At 45.7% G+C, this 22139-nt stretch overlaps 1 protein-coding gene across 3 annotated transcripts in view; it reads left to right on the top strand.

Moving 5' to 3' along the window:
- Window positions 1-22139, top strand: part of LOC147634382 (RNA pseudouridine synthase 4, mitochondrial-like) — a 125721-nt gene that overhangs the window by 45594 nt on the left and 57988 nt on the right. For 2 of the 3 annotated variants that reach the window (XM_086805523.1, XM_086805525.1), the window contains exons 3-4: window positions 13952-14149; window positions 14306-14353. In XM_086805523.1, the coding sequence (XP_086661649.1) occupies window positions 13952-14149; window positions 14306-14353 (246 nt within the window). The remainder of the gene's footprint in view (window positions 1-13951; window positions 14150-14305; window positions 14354-22139) is intronic. The other variant, XM_086805524.1, reaches the window with a different exon arrangement.

Here is a 22139-nt window from a genome sequence, read left to right as displayed (position 1 = left end):
AGCGCCGGCTCCGCCTGGTCCATCGTCCATTGGCCTGCCTGCATCAATACAGCAATACAGCAGCATATTCATCACGCCCCCCCTCCTGCAACAGAAATCAACCTGCAAACCTCAAATTCAGCCCGAAAATCAGAAAAGCAGAGGTATTTTGCTTCAATTTTGGGAATTTCTCATCAATTCAATTAATTGAGCAGGTACAGGTGCATAATTGCTCAATTTTTGAGCAAAATTGGCAAAATTGGGTGACATTGGTCACATCCCACGTCAATTGGCAGGAAATCGGTGACATTGGTCACATTTGCAGTCAATTGGCAGTAAATTGGGCATTGAAATTTGGGGCTTTTGATGTAATTGTGCAATTAAGCACTCATACATGCTGTATGATGTGAAAAATCGCACATTTGGGCATATTTGCAGCAAATTGCAGTGCAAATCAAGGGGCTTTTGTGCCGATTTGGTCGATTTGCATGCAGGCAATCGCATTTGATGCTGTGGATAATGTGTTGATGCCTTACAAGCACTCAATGTGCCTGTAAATCAAGGGGCTTTCATGTATTTGATGTATATGTGGCCAGGGGGAAGCATCGTGAACACTCTGGATGCCTTCATGTGCGCCAATGTACCATGCATGATCAGAAATTGATCTCAAATCAAGGGGCTTTTCAAGTTCGTATGCTTGTTGAGCTTGGCAAAGCAGCAGGCAAGCCATTTATGCCTTGAATCCTCAAAAATCAGCTTGCAGTCAAGGGGCTTTTGCCCAATTTCTGTTCGGGACTGTTGTATGCAGTGTTCGTGACTGTAAAAGTCTGATTTTCACTCATTTGGACAGCCACGAGAGCATTTATTGCTATTGTACCTGCTGGTACAGATTTGGCACAGCTTTGTGCATGTTTTGGCATGGCTGTACACTGTTTTGAGTGATCAAAAGGTTCAAATTCAGCTGCTGAAATTGCCGGTACAGGTTTGGTACATCATTGGTGAGCGCTTAGTACTGCTGTACAGTACTTTGGAAGGGCAAAAGAGCACATTCAAGGTGCTGTCCAAAATCTGCAGCAACCAGATTTTGGTGTTTTCATCACAAAAAGTGGGAGAAAAGTTGCATTCTTGCTTCCGCAGTGGGAGATAAAGCTTGGGAGAACATTTGTGAGCACTTTGTGTGCTTTGGGTGCAGTGTTTGCACATCTTTTGGTGCAGTGTTTGCACATTTGCAGGGATTTAGGCATTGACAGGTTGCATTTTGCTATGGCAACCACAGGTGAGAGCTCTTCATTGCTTCACATCAAGAAGCTTGAAGGCTCGCATAATTATGATATTTGGCAAACCCAGTGCTACAATGTGTTGCTCCAGAAAAAGCAGCACAAGCCTATCAAAGAAAGGGGTGTAATGCCCGCTTCTCTTACTGCTGAAGAGTGGGAAGATATGGATGAGCTGGCAAGATCTACTATCATGTTATCTGTGTCAGACTCATTACTTTTCAGCATTCGTGAAGAGAAGACAGCTTGGGGAATGTGGCAGAGATTGCAGGACTTGTATGCCCAACAAAGTGCCTCAAGCAAAGTGTATTGGTTGAAGAAACTCATAGGTCTTCAGATGAAGGAAGGGGCGTCTATGACAGCCCATCTCAATGAGTTTAATGGTATTGTCAGCCAAGTCATCAATCAAAAGTTGGCAATGGACGATGAGTTCAAAGCCACTTTTTTGTTATGCACTTTGCCAGAGAGTTGGGACACATTCAGGACAGCCACTAGCAATTCGAATGCTATGCTGTCATATGCAGATGTTGAGGGTGCTCTTCTTCAAGAAGAGATGAACAGGAAAAACAACTCTGTTGGCAAGTCTAATGCAATGAATGCACGTGGGAGATCCCAGCAAAGGGGGAAAAGCCAAGAAAGGGGAAGGAGCAAGTCTCGCTCCAAAAAGGATTTGGAATGCCATTATTGTGGCAAGAAGGGACACATTAAAAAGCAATGCTACAAATGGAAAAATGATCAAAAAGAAAAGGGAAAAGGCAAAGACAAAGACAAGGATGAAGCCAAAGATGTAAAGCCAAAGGGCAAAAGTGGAGTCAAGATTGAAGAAATCAATGTGTCACATGCAGGTGGCAGTGAGGATGAGGTCCTATTTACTTCTTCACTTGATGCCCATTCACTTCTTACAGGTGGTCATGGTATGCACTCATGGATCATTGATTCAGGTGCCTCCTTTCATGTCACAGGTTGCAGAGACTTGTTTGTCAGGTACACTGCTGGCAATGAAGGAGTGGTTTATTTGGGTGATAACCATGCATGCAAGATACTTGGCAGAGGTGATGTGAGACTTGTGTTTTCAGATGGCTCACAGCTTATGCTCCATGATGTCAGGCATGTGCCTGAGATCAAGAAGAATCTGCTTTCTACTGGACAGCTTGATGATGCTGATTATGTTACCACATTTGGTAGTGGAAAGTGGAAGATTAGTAAGGGCTCACTGGTTGTTGCCAGAGGCTCTAAGGTGGACACTCTTTACTTTATGCATGCAGGTGTTTGTCACCATGCTAATGTAAATGCAACCGAGCTGCCGGAAATCTCTATGTGGCATAGCCGGTTGGGACACATGAGTGTCAAGGGAATGGAGCAATTGTCTCGTTTGGGTTACTTGCCTTCTCTAAAATTTTCAAGTTTTCAGTTTTGTGAGCATTGTATATATGGTAGGCAACTACAGTGCCCCCACAAGAAAGCTCTTGGACAGAAAGATGCTCAGTTAGAGCTTGTGCATACAGATGTATGTGAGATGCCTCAGCTTTCTTTGGGAGGGGCAAAATATTTTGTGTCTTTTATTGATGATGCCACACGCAAGGTGTGGGTCTATCCTCTTCGTTTGAAGAGTGATACATTCGCAGTGTTTCAGAAGTTTGTTGCTCTTGTTGAGAATCAAACTGGCAAAACACTGAAAGCTTTGCGTTCCGACAATGGTGGAGAGTATACGTCCAAACAGTTTCAGGACTTTTGTGATGCTAAAGGCATCAAGAGGGAGCTCTCTACTCCTTATGATCCTCCACAAAACGGGACAGCAGAGAGGATGAACAGGACCATACAGGAGAAGGTCCGTTCTATGTTGTCGCATGCTGCATTACCTCATGGTTTTTGGGCTGAAGCTGTTATGACAGCCGTTCACCTTATAAACAGGTCACCTAACACGAGGCTTGGTGGGAAAGTGCCAGAAGAAGTATGGACAGGGAAGCCTCCGTCATACAAGCACTTGAGAGTGTTTGGTTGCGTTGCGTACGTGCACATACGCAAGGAAATGCGCACCAAACTTGATCCTAAGTCTCATAAATGCATATTCCTAGGATATGGTGACAGAGGTGAAATGGGGTATAGACTTTGGGATCCCATGAATAGAAAGATCATACGCAGCAATGATGTCATTTTTGATGAAACATGCATGTATAAGGAGCCTGCAAGGCAACAGGAGCCTGGCAGAGTCATCTTTGATGATGATGGACATCATGGACAACAACAAAGGGCTGTAAATCAGCCATTACAGCAGGAAAACCAGCCCTTAAATGGTGCTGAAAATGGTCCAAATGGACAGCCAGATATGGCAGAAGATATCCCTATGGATATACCACAGTTGGAGGATATACCGGGCATGATTTTTCAGCCTTATGGCATGGAACAGGAGCCACCAATGGGTGATATGCAGGCTGGACAGCAACCTGCAAATGATGGTCATTGGGTACGGAGGTCCACTAGACCCTCCAGAGTCCCTGACAGGTTTGTTCCAGGGGTTGACTACTTGATGCTCACTGACTGTGGGGAGCCCTCATGTTATAAAGAGGCTTTACAGAGGGCAGACAAGGCTCTTTGGGAGCGTGCCATGAAGTCAGAGATGGATTCTCTGCACAAAAATGGAACTTGGAAGTTGGTGCCTTTGCCTACAGGCAAGAAGGTTTTGCCATGCAAGTGGGTATACAGGCTCAAAGTTGCACCAGATGCAAAGCCAAGATACAAAGCCAGGTTAGTGGCTAAGGGCTTCAAGCAGGAATATGGTGTGGACTTTGATGAGATCTTCTCTCCAGTGGTCAAAATGACCACACTTAGAGCTGTGTTGGCTTTGGTTGCGCATGATGATCTGGACTTGATTCAGATGGATGTGAAGACTGCTTTTCTTCACGGTGATCTCCATGAGGAGATATATATGCAGCAGCCAGAGGGTTATGCAATAAGTGGGAAGGAAAAGCTTGTATGCAAGCTGAAAAAGAGTCTTTATGGGCTCAAACAGGCACCAAGGGAATGGTATCATAAATTTGATACATTCATGAAATCTCAGAAATTCAGGAGAAGTGACATAGATCACTGCTTGTACACCAAGAAAGCTTTGGATGGCAGTCTATTGATTCTCATTTTGTATGTTGATGATATGTTGATTGCCGGGAAATCTCGTAAAGAGATGGATGCTTTGAAGCAGAGGCTGCATCAAACCTTTGATATGAAGGATTTGGGTGATGCTAATCACATCTTGGGTATGCGGATACTTCGGGACAGAAATCAGCATGTGTTGTATTTGTCTCAGAAGGAATACATTGGCAAAGTCTTGCAGAGGTTCAATATGGACGGGGGGAAGAAAGCTAGTACTCCTTTGCCTCCATATGTGAAACTCAGTGCTATGGACAGCCCACAGTCAGATAGAGACAGGGCTGATATGGCCAAGATTCCGTATGCTTCAGCTTGTGGCAGTCTCATGTATGCCATGGTTGCTACTAGGCCGGACATTGCATTTGCAGTGGGAGTGGTTTCTAGATACATGGCCAACCCTGGCAAGAAGCATTGGGAAGCAGTGAAAGGTGTCATGAGATACCTGAAGGGCACACAGGATTTGTGCATTTGCTTTGGCAAACAGGATGCATTAGTGCATGGTTACACGGATTCGGATTATGCCGGTCATCCAGATAACCGGAAGTCTACTACCGGTTATGTATTTACATTCACAGGAGGTGCTGTGTCATGGATATCCAGGATGCAGAAGTGCACTGCCTTATCTACTACAGAGGCCGAGTATATTGCAGCCACAGAGGCTTGCAAGGAGGCATTATGGCTATCTCGGTTAGTGGTTGATTTGGGCTATACAGGGGATATTCCATTGTTGCATTGTGACAGTCAGAGTGCCATCCAGTTGGCAAAGAACCCTGTCTTTCATGCAAAGACGAAGCATGTGGATGTGAAGTATCACTTCATCAGAGAGGTGATAGAGAACAAGCAAATTCAGCTTGTTAAGATTCACACGGATGACAACCCGGCTGATCTGTTGACGAAGAGTTTGCCTCCGGAGCGGTTTGCTCATTGCAGACACTTGATGGGCATTGGATGAGGCCATTTTCAGCCTTGATATGGCCTTGTATATTATCATGTACATGCTGATTTTTTCTTTTCCTTTACTTAAGGGCACTTTGCCTTTAAGTGGGAGGTTGTTGGGGTAAAGGCGTTATGCCCACCCTTATAGTGTGTACAAGCCCATAAGTTATAGTACATAGTACACTTAGTACTTTTAATGTACTAAGTGCACTATGTGTACTAGTGCAATATACATGTGTGATAGGGGAGTCACACACTCATGCTTTTCATGAGTTGACTTATCCCCACAACTCTCTCTCTCTCCCTTGCTTCTCTGTGTATGTCTCCCATGAATGAACTCTAAACCCTAATTGCAGTTTCTTCCCATCAGGATCCACCGGATCTCGTAACACTCAGTGTTTTACCATCGTGGATCGCTTTAGTAAATTGTGCATGCTCATCCCATGCAAGCATACGGCCACTGCCGAGGACGTAGCCCGTCTGTTTCTCAAGCATTGGTATCCAGTTTGTGGTTTGCCTAGCACCATAACATCAGATAGAGATTCCAAGTTTACCTCGCATTTCTGGAGGGCATTATTTGAAAACTTCGGAACTAAGTTGCAATTGTGTAGTGCATTCCGTCCGCAGACAGATGGCCAAACAGAAATTTTTAACCAGTTGGCCTTTGATGTTCTCAAGTCATAGTGTCATGACCAACAGTCAAAATGGGAACATTATCTTCCATTGGTCCAAGCTATCTTGAACGACACTCATTCATCTAGTGTCGGACGGACGCCATATGAAGCAGCCTTTGGTCGCCGTTTTTCTTCTGTTTTGACGAGAATGGTGTCTCCATCTTTAGAGGCTAATAAAACCACGAAAGCATTTTTCGAGATCATTGAGTCAGTCAAGGATCGCTTGACCAAAGCTCAAGAAGCATATAGCAGATAGGCTAATAAGTCTAGACGAGATGTCCACTTCAAGGAAGGGGATTATTTGCGTATCATGAAAATTCATGATAAGTGGGATAAGGAGTTATTATCTTGGTGGGCCTGTGACTTCTCAAGGTAGCCCTTGCCTTATTGCCACCCTCCTTTGGAGGTACCAATGGTTCTAGCGGTAATGAGCATGTGGAAAGACTTTGGGGACCATAGGTAAATCTTTATGATTGTCCGCTGAGCAATGTTAACCCTTACCCTCTAGCTTGAATCATGAAGGAGATGAAAGGCAAGAGGTTATGTGAAAATTGAGGTTTCATGCAAAGAGAGGGAAGTGCAGTTTTTGTGGTCTAATACCCAAATTTCTACCGGTAATTACTCATTACTTGGGTATTGGTTTCTAAAATTGATCATATGGCTAGGAAGCTCTTTATATGCTCTTTCCACTCATGTAACTAATTTCTTAATCCTTTACTTCATCGATGATCAGAATTTCTCCCAAATTTGCTAACTTTTAGACGAATTTTGGCAGTTTTATAGTCTTGTAGTAAAATGCTCATAACTTTTCGCTTGGTTGCCCGTTTTCAAAAGTTTTTATGTAGGCGCGAAGCTCTCTTCAAGCTCTACGTACCTATGTAATCCTCTTTTGTACAGTCTATATGGATTTAAAACTGCAATTCTCTGTGTATCTCTGTTTTTATAGACTTTTGGCCATTATTTCTTCTTAATAATAATTAATTCCTCTTAATCTTTTATCAAAAAGCAAATCCCATGTATCTTATCCTCTTGTAAGTGATTGCTATATACTTTTATTTTAAAATGTTCCGTCCAAATCACCCAATTCGAACGGATGAACCTTACCAACATTCCCCGTATGTTTCCGTTCACATAATCGCGAGTCGGAAGATTTTCTTCCAACAAAGAATTGCCCTCTTGTTTGGAGCTGCAAGACTGGCAGAAATTCTTGCTTCTCTTGAGTCTTTCATCTTTCCTTTCATGAATTATGATCTCACCTTTGATGTGTTTATCTTTATCTTAACCTAGGGAGAGAAAGGGAGGTGAGGAGGCTGTGAGGTTTCATACAAGTGTGTTTTGATTCTAAGAAGTGACCGAAGTCAAAACCCCAACTTTGTGTCACACTACAGTCCTTGCAGAGCTAGGCGCAGCCATTCAGGACATAGGTGTCTGTTGTCAGCACCTTTTCAGGTCCCAATTCAGCAGGCATCTTTGCGTTTTCTGCATAGTATACAGCCGCCTGCAGTTCAGTCCTCCACAGTCTCCCAAACAGCAAACAATCCTGCGTTTTTCTGTCCAGTATCAGCACAACCTTGCGTTTACAGTTCCACAGCAGTCCTACCTTGCGTTCTCAGTTCTACAACAGTTCTACAGTAGTTCCTCCGTCTATATGCGTCATCCATACATGCTACAGCCCTCTGGTGAAGGTAACACATCATTCATAAGCATTTACATCATTCTACCATAGCTTAGAACAGTCCACGGCCTTCTTTTCTCAGCCTCAGGTGTGCAGCCCTTTCTCATGTCCTTGGGAAGAGTGCATAGGCTCGAGATCAGTTCATTGAGGTGTTTTTACAGCCGTGTACAGTTCAACCAGGCTTCCGATGCTCCGAGATCTTGCGTTTGGCTTATCTACAGTCCACAGTCATTCTCTCTAAAGTAATAAGCAAATACTATCTCATTATCGGGATAGGGGGCCCTTCAGTGGGTAATTTGGGACCCAATCTGGTGTACAGTTCTCATATATCTCTCTCTCATCTCTTTAAAGTTTGAAGTATTGGTAGCTGTATGGTTTGTTGTTCTCTTCAGGTTGCAGATAAGGTTTTGAAAATCTTGTAGATATTCACTGTGATCACTACTGGGTGCGCACGGTACAGTAGTGAAGGGCATGTAACAGAGACGAGCAGTCACCGCGAGCTCCCTGAACCCTTAAACACTCCCCTCTGCCTCTGATCCTTCCTCCGTCTTTGTTCCTCTGCCATCGCTTCCTTCCTCCATCGTTTCCTTCCTCCTTCACTGCCTGAATCGCTCCCCTCCGCCTTTGATCCTTCCTCTGCCTTCCATGGCTGCGTCCCTCCTTCCTCCTTCGTTTCCTTCCTCCTTCGTTGCGCCCATCCGCCTCTCTTCCTGCTTCGCCCCCCATCCTCCTCCGCCTCCCCTCCTTGCCTCTGCCCACCCTTATTCGCCTCTTCCTTCCGCTCTGTTTGCCCCTACCCCTGCCCGCCCTTCTTCGGCCTCCTGTTGATCGTTTCGCCTCCCCTCCTTCCTCCGCCTCTTCCCTCTGTGCAGCCCTGTTGTGCTGCCCTTCCCCCGCTCCTCTTCGCCTTTGTGTCCAGCCATCTCCCCCTTGCTTCTCTTTCCTTTTTGCTTTTCCCTTTTCCACCCTCCTTTCCTTTCCTCCGCCTCAACGCCTTGCTCTTCCCCTTGGTTCGGATTGCTCCTCATCCGGGTTCAAGTCGGCCTTTTTCTTCGATTAGCATCATGGCTAATCATTCTCCCTCGGCCGGGCGAACCATTGTATTTTCTGAAGCCGAGCTCGCGGTCCTCTACGCCGAAATAGAGAAAGACTCCAAAACGACCCTCATTGCCAGAATCTTTGGATCTCACCCGTCCCGTCTCCAGGCTTGGGATTGGGTTCTGCTGGCTCTCCCCTCCGACCTCGCTCTACACTTTGGAGATGTCAGGTTGCTTGGAAGAGGTTTCTTCCAAGTGGATTTTGATTCTGAGGACGTAGCCTCAGAGGTTTTGAAGGGCAGCCCTTTGCCATTGGGCCCGAGAAAGATATTCTTTCTTCCCTACTCCAGCTATTTTGACCCTGTTGAGGAAGACCGGAACCGTCGATTACTCTTAGATTCCCAGGTCTTCCTTGCGCATATTGGCCTATGTTAGAGGCCATCGGGTCTGCCTTTGGGCTTGTTCTTCAAGTGCCCCCCCTTCACACCTTGCCGACATCTTCTGCCCAGGTGGTCACTGCCTCGGCGGATGCTGTCCCCAGGGTCATGGTTCTTGCCCGTGACATTGAGCTCTTTGAGGACTATGTTTTGCTTCCGGGCCCTTGTGGCCCTTTGAAGCAACGTGTGGAGATTGCAGGTAAACCCGATCAGTGCCGGGTTTGTCACCAACAGGGTCACTTTGCTCGAGATTGTCCTCGGGCTCGAGGTCGCAGGAGGCCTCGTAAGCGTGCCTCTCAGGCGCCACCTCCCTTGGTTCCTTCCCGTCCTTCAGTCCGCCAGGTGTGGCGAGCTCTCTCTCACGCCGGCCCCCCTGGTGCGATTGATGGGAAGGCTTCCTCGGATCATGTACAGATAGATGATGTTTCTGGTCAGAGGGATGTGTCAGCTGATGCATCTTTGCAGAGAGATGATATCTCATATCAGGATGACTTTGTGGAGTCCTCTCTACTTGGAGGGGGCGATATGCAGGATGTTCAGCACAGTGGGGATCATGTATTGAGGATTTTCAGCATGATGCCATTGCCCTTGATGCCCCGCAGGGCGGACAGGTTTCTCGTACATATGCAGGCACGGTGCAGGGCCTCGGGCAAGGGCATGTCAGTGGACTTTGCCCCGTGGATTTTCCCGTCCTCCAACATTATGAGAGGCGTCCTTAGGCTGCCCATCGTCTTGTTAGATCGGGGGTCAAACCCTCTTCTCTTCCAGAATCGTCTCATGGAATGTTCAGGGCCTTGGAGGGCTTCCCACCCGTGGTAGGAAGCGCCTTCTGAAGGACCAGCTTCACCTTGCTGTTACAGGAGGGTCTATGGATGTGCTTTTGTTGCAGGAACACAATTTGGATAGATCTCAGTGTGGCAAAACTGGTAAGATGCTTTCTGGCCACACTTTCTGGTCCTCGGTAGTTGGGACTAGAGGGGGTGTTTGTATTTCAGTGGCAGCATCTATTATACCTCATGTTATTGGGCACGGTGTTATCATCCCTGCTAGAGCGCATCGGATCTTGATCATGCATGAGGGTCAGAAATTGGGAATCTTGAATATCTATGCACCTAACGTGAGAGGTGAAAGGGTGGCTTTTTGGGACACCATTACAAATGTCATTCCCCAGGTTGATCATTGGATAGTGGGAGGAGATTTTAATATGGTTGAGCAACCTTTTGACAAGAAGGGTGGACGCGAAGGGGGTTTACACCCTTTGGAGCAAGCCTCATGGGAGAGGTTCACGCTTTCCTTTTTTGGCAGGGATTGCTGGACACAGGATGACTTCCAGAGAAGGCCAAATTCCTTATCTTTCTCTTGGCATAACCGCAGGAGCGGGGATGAGAGTATCTTTGCACGTCTGGACAAGTTTTATGTGGATGATTGGTCCTTGGACAGAGGAGGCACCATTGCTATTATGCCTGGCACCACCAAATCCGATCATTGCTCCGTCGTTTTGTCTCAGGGAGCCTGGGGCTCGCTCGGCCTCTCCCCGTATCCGTATCCCTGACGCTCTTTATCTAGATGTTGACATTTCCCTTGAGATGAGAGAGAGATGGAGATCTTGTGACGGTCCTGATCCTCGTCATAATATTGCGCTAGCTCTTGAGAGGACGAGCCATCATTATCATAGCACTGCCTTGTCTAAGAAGAAGGAGGCTCTAGGCAAGGAGAGAGCTATTAGGCGCATGATTGCTGCTCTTCAGAGGGAACATGAAAAGCATCTACATGCGACTTGGATTACAGACCTCTTGACCACAGTTAGAGCAGAGCTGCAGTTGGCCATGGACAGGAGGGCTGAGTTTGCCTTTAAGCGCCCCTTTACTGTACCTCATTGTAGCTGAGGCTATGAGCAGGTTTCTTCGGGCTGCCCCTGGTGTTAGGGGCTTTCTTCCAGGCACTGAGCCGTGGAAGGACTTTCTCATGCAGCAGATCACGAAGTGTGTCCCTGTTCGCGGAGGTGACTGGACTCTCAGCTCACGCTTTATTTTTTCGGATGCAGTTCACCGCTCCCCTTCATCCCCCCTGGTTAGGTCCCTGCTATGGACCTGGGATTGCTTGAGGAGTTTTTTGGTACACATCCCCCCGCGTTCAGCGGAGGAAGTTAACCGGCAGCCCATTCTGTGGAATGATTTGATCTTAGATGTGCATGGTAGGCCTCTTGGGGCAGCTATGCATATTCTTTGGGCTGGCTGGGAGACCCTTTGCCCCACAGTGTTGGCTTGGAAGAGATTTCAGAGCCTCACCGAGGTACATAGATTGGATCTCACGTAGAATTTGAGAGGCTCTAGTCAGAGGATTGCACAGATTGATGCAGCCATTCCCAACCACTGGATTACTGGATCTTTTTTGGAAGACCGTCATCATTCTTGGTTTGGGGTTTTTTCTAGGACAGGTGTTCCTCCTTTGGTTATGGGTCTCCCCTTGCCTAGGGAGGATGGTGTACCAGTCTTTTTTTCTGTACAGGATGGATGGCAGTTGGAGAGATGTGACGTGCAGGACCTTATTGAGGGCCCCCAGATTTGTCCGGTCAGAGTTGTTGGCAGGTTAGGGAAGCACGTCTTTGTTGATCCCCCCCCCCCCCCCCCCCAATCCCCCCCCCCCAGGGATGATCACAGAGAGTGTTAGCCTTTGGTTGTACGGTGGCTACCCTATCAGACATTTGCATTGGGACCCCGGTGAGTGGGTGTGGAAGGATGCTTGTAACCCCTTGAAAAGCATGCCTTTTTTCAGTTATACGGTGCGGAATGCCAGACATCTTATCTTGGGACACATTCAGAGTGTCCCTACTCTTAGACCCCATTGGGAATCTTTCGGCATTTCGACTGACATTCAGAGGGTTTTTTGGCGGAGATTGTGGCATTCCGGAAGCCACAGATTTCCTCCTTTATCTGGGTTTCTCTTCATGGTGGTCTGGCCACCAATCAGTGGAGGTCAGTTTACTGGTGCTTGCCCAGCATGCCCTAGATGTGCAAGAGTTTTGGAGTCAGTTTACCAATGTTTATGGGAATGCAGGGAAGCATAGAGAGTTTGGTCTGCGATTGCACACCTCTTTGGTAGGATTAAGAGGGATGCTATCATTTCTTTTGGTTCTATCATTTGGTTGACACAGTCTGGGCCTCAGCTAAGATTCGAGGGGACTGACAGGAGCTTGGCCATTATGGTTAGGCAAGGAGTTGCTCGGCAGTGTTGTCTTCAGGATTTGCCACTTTCACACTTTGTCCCTCCGGCGCAGAGGTTAGACAGCTCTTGGGAGATTATTGCTAGCATCTCAGCTTGGAATATTTGGAAGGCTAGATGCATCGAGGCCATTGAGGGTACTCCCGTTCTTGTTTCTCAGTGTCTTTGCAGGATTTGGAGTGATATTATTCACACCATCATGGCTACCTGGGCGAGAATCCAGGGATCTTCGAGGGCTGCGGAGAGGAAGCGCGGCCAGTTTATGAGAGAGTGGGACATTGGTATCTTTTTCACGTCCTCTCACTTGGGACCCTATTGGCAGCACAGGGCTCTTGATTGGTTGAGATCTCCACCTTTCTTGGTGTGAAATCTCCATTTTGTAAATTTTTTTCATACTTAATAGAAGTCTCCTTTCTGGAAAAAAAAAAGTTTGAAGTATTAAAGTGGATTGCTAAACTCACGAAACTCAGGATACAGAAGACGGTGTGAGCATTTGTGTGACAGGATCTTCCAATACAAAGACTTCCGCTGCATATCACATTGGTATCAGATTCAGATTGTCCACACACACCGTATCCTAGCGTGGGGGCATCCTTGGATGGTTAGATTGCGTTTCGGCACGACCACCGACTTCAGCATCATGTCTATAGAAGAGAGTACTCATCAGCCGGAAGACGTCTCCCCCGAAGGAGACCATGTTCTTCCACCTACAGCAGACACCATAGCTCTTCTTAGAGCTCAGAACCAGCTGCTCATGGAGCGTCTCCAACTCTTGGAGGCAGCAGTAGCACGTCCTTCTCCACCTCTAGCAGCACCCGACTACATCTCCCTCTTCTTTCAGATGGAACAACAAAGGAGAGAGGATGAGGCCCGAAGGAAAGAAGAAAAAGCAGAAAGACGGGACTATGAGGTAGTCCTTCAATGCTGTTGTGTGTAACTCTATCACCATCTTACAGCTCAAATGCAGCACCGCTATTAATCTCTGGTGCCCTTTTAGTTGATTAAAACATGTTCTGTCATACTCTATCCAGCTTATGGATGCTCCCAACTTCTCTCAAGTGTGAGCCAATGACCTGTGTAATTACAGAAAATGCAAAGATAGGTTTACTGGCTGATTTATGTATTGCCTTATGTTCTTATTATTTTTCAGATCTAAAGAGACTTATCTATCATTCTAGCATATTGTAAAAGATAAACAAAGATTGAGAAATGCTCAACTGTACACAATCAGTCTTGAAGCCTTGTCAGGTAACTGAGGATTGTGAACGCATTAGCTCTGAATGGCCAGCAAGGCCCAGCCTGATATTAGAAAAGCTTAAAAGGATCTGCTGCCTTTTATCCCCGCACAATCTTCCCTTTCTCTTTTCTCAGGCTTCTTGAGAAAACACAGAAGTTGCATGCTTGCAATCTGAGACAACTTTCTAGCCTTTTGTCCTCACTTGGTTGTGTTTCAGAGGCAGTGATAATTTTTGGTTTTAAAGATCTGGCACCTTTGTTAGACTTTGTTTCTTTGATGCTATGAAGTGCATGTCTTAACACATTAGTCTGAGGGTCTTGATGATTCTTCTTTTAGATTGCTAGGAAAGAGATAGTGGCAGAGGGCTCCGTTTTGTATTTGCCCAGATCTGTGTTGCTGCTGATGGAGAGCAAGGAAAGTAGGCAAGGAGAAGCTGCTTCTATTCGAGAAGAGAAACCTACAGCATTGACAAAAAAGGTGTATAACCCAACACGAGATGATATAGAGTGGGCCAGAGAACTCATTCTCCACATGGTAAATGTCTATAAGATAATGCAAATTCATTCATCCCTTTACTGATTCTATCAATGCTTTCTCTTGCTTGTGCTCTTATACTGTTTTGTTTTACACGAGCTTTGTGCCTTTTTATTGTACTCAATCTTGGTATGCTTTGTATATTGTTGGTTGCAGGATGATTATATTATAGCTATAAATAAGCCTCCTGGCCTTGCTGTGCAGGTCGGTACTTTCTTTGTTTTAAATGATAAAGTTGCTACTTTGTGGTGAATTTTAAGCAACTGGGTGTGCTTACATCATCTACTCATAATTTGCAGTTTGTCCTTCACATGATTGCTTGCAGTAGTTTTTGTCTATTACTTGTTTGCTTGCATGCACAAGTGTTGGCATTGCTTGTGAGTTTTGTATCTCATTGTTGAGCTCTGAGTACATGAGGACGACAGAACAGAGCCATTTCCTGTTGCCATAGCCACCATATATATCATCAACATTTAACAATTATCTAGTCATCAGCCTTGTCATGGGAGGCTTGCATTTTCTACACGAAGCGAGAAGGGCATTTTTATGTAGTTCAAATCTGGTGTGGCTTTCTTTGGTTGGAGCCATGATTTTACAAAGAACATGTGGTGGTTGAGATCAGGGTAAAAGAACGGTCGTGCGCATGCTCCCAGCTCCTCCCCTCTCACTGGCGGCACCTGCGTTCTCCCCCCAGCCCTCCGTGCGCCCCTGCCCCCTCTTCCCCCCCCCCTGTTTGAGCAAGATCCTCCCCCCTTTTTTGTTTCGCTCTTTGGCTTCCTCCCCCTCTTCGCTGCCCGCTCTCCTTCCCCCTCCTCACTGCTCTGTTTTTTTTCCCCCCTTTTTTTTTCTTTAAAATAAAAAAATTCTTATTTCTTATTATTATTATTATTATTATTATTTCCACTTTTTTTTTTGTTTTTTGTTTTTTCTTTTCTCTCTTCGTTTTCCTCACCCTTCCCCTCCCTCTCCTCCTGCGCAGGTTATTGTTTCCAAACTTCAGGGGTTTCTAATTTATTTGGCAAGCTTCGGTTCATTCTGGTCTTCACCCTCAGGAGGACTCCATGGCAGCCGCTTCGTCATCCCCGACCGAAGCCACCGTTGCTTGCATTTCCTTCTCCGAAGCGGATCTTCAAGTTTTGCCACGACTGTTGCCTCACTTGAGGCCTCCACTCTGGTTTGCAAAATTGTTGGTAGCCACCCCACGTGCGGACAACTCAGGGATCTTTTGCAGGCCAGCCTCATGTTGGGTTTTATGCTGTGTATGCACCCAGAGGAGTGCTAGTGATCATCAGTAGATTACTGGGGCACTTTTTACTTCAGTTAGTGGAGGTTTTTTCCCCCAGTTTAGTTCAGTTTCACTTATATGCAGTTTATAAGTGTTTTGGTCCACCCGGCACATTTATGGCCGGACATGTGAACACTTATCTTTTAGGGTCACTATCATGTGGCTATTGTACTTGATCTTTTTCATCATTGAAGCATACTAAAGTCGTGTTCACTCCTCTCTTGATTTCCACGCCTGATTGTCTTCTGCAAACCCTAACCCTAACACCCAATCCCTTCAATTGGTATCAGAGCATTGAAGCTCTGCATTGCCCTACCCGTACACTTGTTGCTGCTGCCCGTACAGCATACGTACATTCAGTCAAGCGCCGGCTTTAGCATCTGCTGCCCGTACCCCTAGCCTGCGCCGCCTTCAGCTGTACGTGTGCGCTAGCTGCCCGTACACTCAGTACTGCACGTCGCCTTCAGTCGGGTACTGCAACTGGACCTGCCCGTACAGTCAAGCGCAGCCACCATCACCTGTGCGCCGTCAGGTAACCTCTGCGCCTGCTGCCCGTACCTGGTCGCCTTCAGTCGGGTACTGCAAGTCGTCGCCTACAACTACTATACTGCGCAGCCTTCAGCCCGTACACCTGTGCGCCGCCTACTGTACCTGCTTCGAATGATTGCGCCTGTCATCGCCGTACCTGAAATGTACTTCTGAACCTGCAGCGCACGCGTATACTGTACTTGCTTCGAAGACTGCGCCTCTGTACAAACCTGCGTAGGACAGTACTGTGGAACTGGTCACCCTGCTCCGTACAGTGCACAGTACAGTACACGACTGCAATAGTACAGTCAAAGTACCTGCACAGTACAGTCGACCAGAATCTGCTACGTCAACATTCGACTGCAGTTTAGTCTACTGCTTTTGTACATGCTTCCGTACAGCACCTCGACTGAGTTGCTGAGTACCTGCACAATACAGAAGTGGTAAGCATTACATATTTTGAATACTGGGCATTTTTATTTTCTCTGTGAAAATATACAGGCACAACAGGTAGATTTTCTAGCAAGGAAATATACAGGTTTCTTGCACAGTTTGGGTGCAGCAAATTTGGGCATTTTTGGGGCATTTTGGCATTGTGTACGCCATTTGCTGCTCTACTCAGTCATTGGTGCATTGAGCTGCACATTCAGAGGATTGAGAGTGTAGGCAGATTTGGGTGAACTGTATTCAGTGTAGTACAGTTATTATCAGGGTTTCTGCTATTGGGTTTTTTGGTAAATAGGTACAACATTGTGCGTAAAGCATAATGGCAAATCAACAGCAAAGTGATGTATTCACATATTTGTCTAAGGAAGACAAATTGGATGGCACGAACTACTCCTTGTGGAGTTTTATGCTGAAAAATGTGCTTGTGGCAAAAGGTCTTTGGGATTTTGTTAGTGGTGATGAACCACGTCCAGGTCCATTGGCTCCAGAGACTCCTCCCCAAGGGGGTGCTCGTGGACGAGGACAACAGGTACAGGCTCCAGGACAGCCATTGCCTGTTCAGAGAACAAATGCTCAAAAGACATGGGATGCCAGGGATGCACAAGCTTTGTCACTCATTGCATTGTCAGTACAGAGGTCCATTATACCTCATATTCGTTCAGCTGGCTCTTCATAGAATGCATGGGTGACTTTGGAGCAGATGTATGCTGCTCGTAATGAGGCTAGGATCTCATTTTTGAAAAGAGAGCTGGAAAATCAGAAAATGAATGAAGGAGATGATATGTCTAGCCACTTAAACAAGCTGCAGGATTTGAGAGAGCAACTCATCAATGTGGATGAGATTATTCCTGAGACACAGCTTGTGTCCACCATCTTGCACTCTTTGCCAAGATCTTACTTGGCTTTTCATACCTCTTTGAACCTCAGCATGAGGAATGCTGTTGAACCCCTCAAGTATCAGGAACTTGTTGCTCTCTTACTACAAGAGGAGCAAATGAGGAAGAATATGAATATGAACACAAATGCTGAACAAGCATTTACTACAGGTCAAAAGGGGAAAGGAAAAACTCACCCAAAGAGTGCAAATCAAAACTCAGGTGATGGTGGTTCTTCACAGGATACCAAGAAAGGTGATGGACAGCCCAAGACGAAGGGCAAATGTCATTACTGTAAGAAGCCAGGTCACTACATCACGGAATGTAGGAAGAGGATTGCCAAAGAGAAGGCAAAGGAAGCTGGGATGTCTGTTAATGATGCTTCTAAAGCTCCTCTAGAGACTGCTTCTTTTGTTGAGGACAGGGATTACTGTTTTTATACATGCAGCTATGATGCCTCTTGGTCTTCACAGGCACTCAGTTTGAGAGAGCATGCATGTACTTGGTATTTTGATAGTGGTGCCTCAAAGCATATCACATCTCGTAGGGATTTGTTTAGTCATGTTGGCCCTGCCCCTGTTGGCAAAACTGTTCAGTGTGCCAACAATGCTTTGTATCCAGTTCGTGGCATTGGGGAGATTCAGCTCACAGCCATTGATGGCTCCATTCTCCGCCTTACAGATGCCTTATATGTACCAGGGATAAAGAAGAATTTGTTGTCCATCTCTTCTTTAGCACATTGTGGTATGCAAGTCCACTTTGATGATGATAAATGCATGGTCAGAGACAAAGCTAATGCCTTGACCTTGATGCTTACTGGTACATTATGTCATGGACTTTATCAGTTGGATGCATTTCAGCCAGTGGATCAGTCTGCTTATCATGCATTCACTCTTACTCCAGCTATGGTTGATGCGGAGTTATGGCATGCTCGCATGGGGCATGTAAATTTTGGTAGTCTTATGCTTATGCAGCGACATAATATGTTTACAGATCTGCCTCTCATGGAGAAGCCTCCAGATCACATTTGTGAAGGATGTATTTTGGGAAAAATGCACAGGTTTTCCTTCCCACGTGATCAGGCTCTAAGAGCAACTGCAAAGTTGCAACTTATACACAGTGATCTTTGTGGTCCCATGCAGACGAAGTCATTAGGTGGTTGCTTTTATTTTGCAACATTTATTGATGACTTCTCTCGTATATGCTGGGTCTATCCTTTGACACAGAAATCACAGGTATATGATGCATTTTTGGCCTTTGTAGCACTTGCTGAGACAGAGTCAGGATGCAAGGTAAAGACTCTCCGTTCTGACCGAGGGGGGGAATATATGTCATATTTTGAATTCCTTTCTTGGGAGTAGAGGTATAAAACATCAGTATACTACTCCTTACACTCCACAGCAGAATGGGGTTGCAGAAAGGAAGAATCGGTCACTCATGGAGATGGCCAGATGTATGCTAAAGGCAAAAAGACTACCACATATCTTTTGGGTGGAAGCAGTAATGTGTGCTTGTCATATTTTGAATCGATGTCCCACAAAGGCATTGGTTTCTATTACTCCTTTTGAGGCTTGGCATGGCCGCAAGCCTTCTGTATCGCATTTTCGTATCTTTGGGTGTCTTGCATATGCACACATACCCAAAGAGTTGAGGAGGAAGCTGGATGATAAAGCCACAAAATGCATTTTTGTTGGGTATAGCCGTGAAAGCAAGGGCTACAGGTTATATGACCCACTATCCAGGAAGATATTCATCAGTCGGGATGTGATTTTTGATGAAAAATCAGAAATATCCATGGCTGGTTATGAGGCAAATCAGGCTGAAAATGATGTGTTTGAAGGTCTACTACCCATGGAGTTTCATTCCACAGTTGGTGATCCAACTCATGAGGGTACTGGACAGCCAGCAAATGATGTAGGTGGTGCAGAAATTCAGCAGCCAAATGAACCAGAAGCTGAACCAAATATGGGACAGCAGGCACCACAGGTCAGACATATACCTAGATGGTATTTGAGGACATTACAGGACAGCCATTTAGAGGGTCCTCTTGTTGGTCGTACTCGTAGGGAAACAAGGACCAATGAGCATGCACACATCATGGATTTGAATCTGGTTATGGCAGCCAGTTTACAGGATGATGATGAGCCTGATTCATTTGTGGATGCACGAGATAATGTGCATTGGAACAAAGCCATGTAGGATGAGCTTGATTCTATTAAAAAGAATCAAACATGGGATTTGGTTGATCTGCCCAAAGGCAAGAAAGCAATTGGTACTAAATGGGTCTATAAGTTGAAAAGACATGCAGATGGATCCATTGACAGGTACAAAGTCCGTCTAGTTGCAAAGGGCTATGCACAGAAGAAGGGCATTGATTATGAGGAGACATTTGCTCCTACATCCCGTATGTCGACACTTAGGTGTGTCATTGCATTGGCTGCACATCGTGGTTGGGTTGTTCACCAGTTGGACATAAAGACTGCATTTCTACATGGGGACCTCGAGGAGGAAGTTTATGTATTTCAGCCCATGGGATTTGCAGAACATGGTCATGAGGGGAAAGTTTGCAGGCTGAAAAAGGCCTTGTATGGTTTGAAACAAGCTCCACGAGCTTGGTATGCAAAAATAGATGCTTTTCTACTCACTCAGGGATTTGTGAACAGTCCATCAGAGGCCACTTTTTATGTAAAGAAAGAAGAGACAGATCTGCTGGTCATCAGTCTTTATGTGGATGATCTCTTGCTCATGGGATCAAATGATGACAAAATTGCAGCTTTTAAGGAGATACTGCAACAGACATTTGACATGTCTGACTTGGGCCTTGTACATTACTATTTGGGCATACAGTTTGTGCAGAATAACAGAGACATTGGGTTGTTGCAATCACGTTATGTTGCTAACCTTCTGGAGAAGTTTAAATTTCAGGATTGCAAGCCTATTAGTACTCCTATGGAGCCTGGGATGAAACTGTCACTCCAAGATGACAGTGTTTCCTTTGATGCCACTACATATGCTCAGGCTGTTGGGTGCCTCATTTACTTGTGTAATACAAGGCCAGATATTCAGTATGCAGTCTCTCAGTTGAGCAGATTCATGCACAGCCCACGGTTGTCACATTGGCAAGCTGTTAAGCGTGTATTCCGTTATTTGCAGGGTACCTTGTCTCTTGGATTGCTTTATTCTGAGGGGGGTGACATGCAGTTACACGCTTACAGTGATTCAGATTGGGCCGGTGATTTTGATACCAGACATTCCACTAGTGGAAATTGTTTCTTCCTTGGCGCTTCATGCATTTCTTGGCTAAGCAAGAAACAGACCACAGTGGCCACTTCGTCTTGTGAGGCAGAGTACAGAGCAGCCTACACTACTACTGTTGAGTGTGTTTGGCTGCGTCGTCTTATGACTGATATGGATATTTCAGTGGAGGAGCCTACACCTATCTATACTGATAGTCAGAGTGCCATTGCTGTGGCCAGGAATCCTGTGTTTCATGCTCGCACGAAACACATTGAGATTCACTATCATTTTGTTCGGGAGAGACTCCAGGCAGGAGATATCAGTCTGATCTACTGTCCTACAGATCAGAATGTGGCAGACATCTTCACCAAGGCATTACCACGTCCGAAATTTGAAGCATTCCGCAATGCTTTGAATTTGTTTCCTTTTGGTGGATGATGTACAGTGATCACATATCACTCCAGGGGGGTTTGTTGGGTTTTATGCTGTGTATGCACCCAGAGGAGTGCTAGTGATCATCAGTAGATTACTGGGGCACTTTTTACTTCAGTTAGTGGAGGTTTTTTCCCCCAGTTTAGTTCAGTTTCACTTATATGCAGTTTATAAGTGTTTTGGTCCACCTGGCACATTTATGGCCGGACATGTGAACACTTATCTTTTAGGGTCACTATCATGTGGCTATTGTACTTGATCTTTTTCATCATTGAAGCATACTAAAGTCGTGTTCACTCCTCTCTTGATTTCCACGCCTGATTGTCTTCTGCAAACCCTAACCCTAACACCCAATCCCTTCACCTCATTGGTTAACCTGCAAAGATCATCGATTTTTTTTTCCAGAGAGAGACTTCTATTAAGTATGAAAAAGACATACAACAATCACAACTATAAGCTGAAAAAGAATAGAATCACCCCAATATATAAGGTGATTTCAACCATTGAGGAGCATCATGATGCCATGAAAGACCTGAGGGACTAGAGGAAAAGAAAATGCCATGGTCCCACTCCTGCATAATAATAACGCCCCTTGCCTGTACAGAACGTGAGGACCCCTGAATATAAGCCCAAGTAGCCATAAGAGTATGGATGATATCACCCCATATCGTACTAATGCACTGAGACCCAAAAATATGGATACCCTCAATAGCCTGCGTGCATCTAGCTCTCCAGATCTACCATGTTGTAATACTGGCAACAATCTCCCAACTGGTGTGAATTCTCTGTTTGGGAGTTGTATAATCAGAGTGAGGGACATCCTGCAATAAACCATGTTGGGCAATACCTCTACGAATGAAAATAGCGAAGTCTGTACCACTTCCCTCATAAAAAAGCTGCAGACCGGATGCCCCCCAAGTCACATGCATGGCTCAGCCACTCAATTTTCCCATAAGTTGGGGACTACAGAACCCCAAATTTGCTGTGTAGTGCTGCATCCCCATAAACAATGTTGTATAGTCTCAGAATCTGCCGCACACCCAGGGTAGGAAGGTGCTACATCGAAAACCGATCTCCACTGATTGGTGGGGAGACCACCATGTAAGAATAACCAAAAGAAATGAGAGATCTGGCTCCTTATGTACGAGTGCCAAAGTCTATGCCAATATCTGTGCTGTATCACTGG

The sequence above is a fragment of the Cibotium barometz genome, chromosome 11 (genome assembly GCF_041138505.1).
Source record: "Cibotium barometz isolate CiBa-2024 chromosome 11, ASM4113850v1, whole genome shotgun sequence".
Taxonomy (NCBI): Eukaryota; Viridiplantae; Streptophyta; class Polypodiopsida; order Cyatheales; family Cibotiaceae; genus Cibotium; species Cibotium barometz.
Note: the sequence above shows the minus strand (reverse complement) of the source record. Positions and strands in the feature narration are given on the sequence as shown.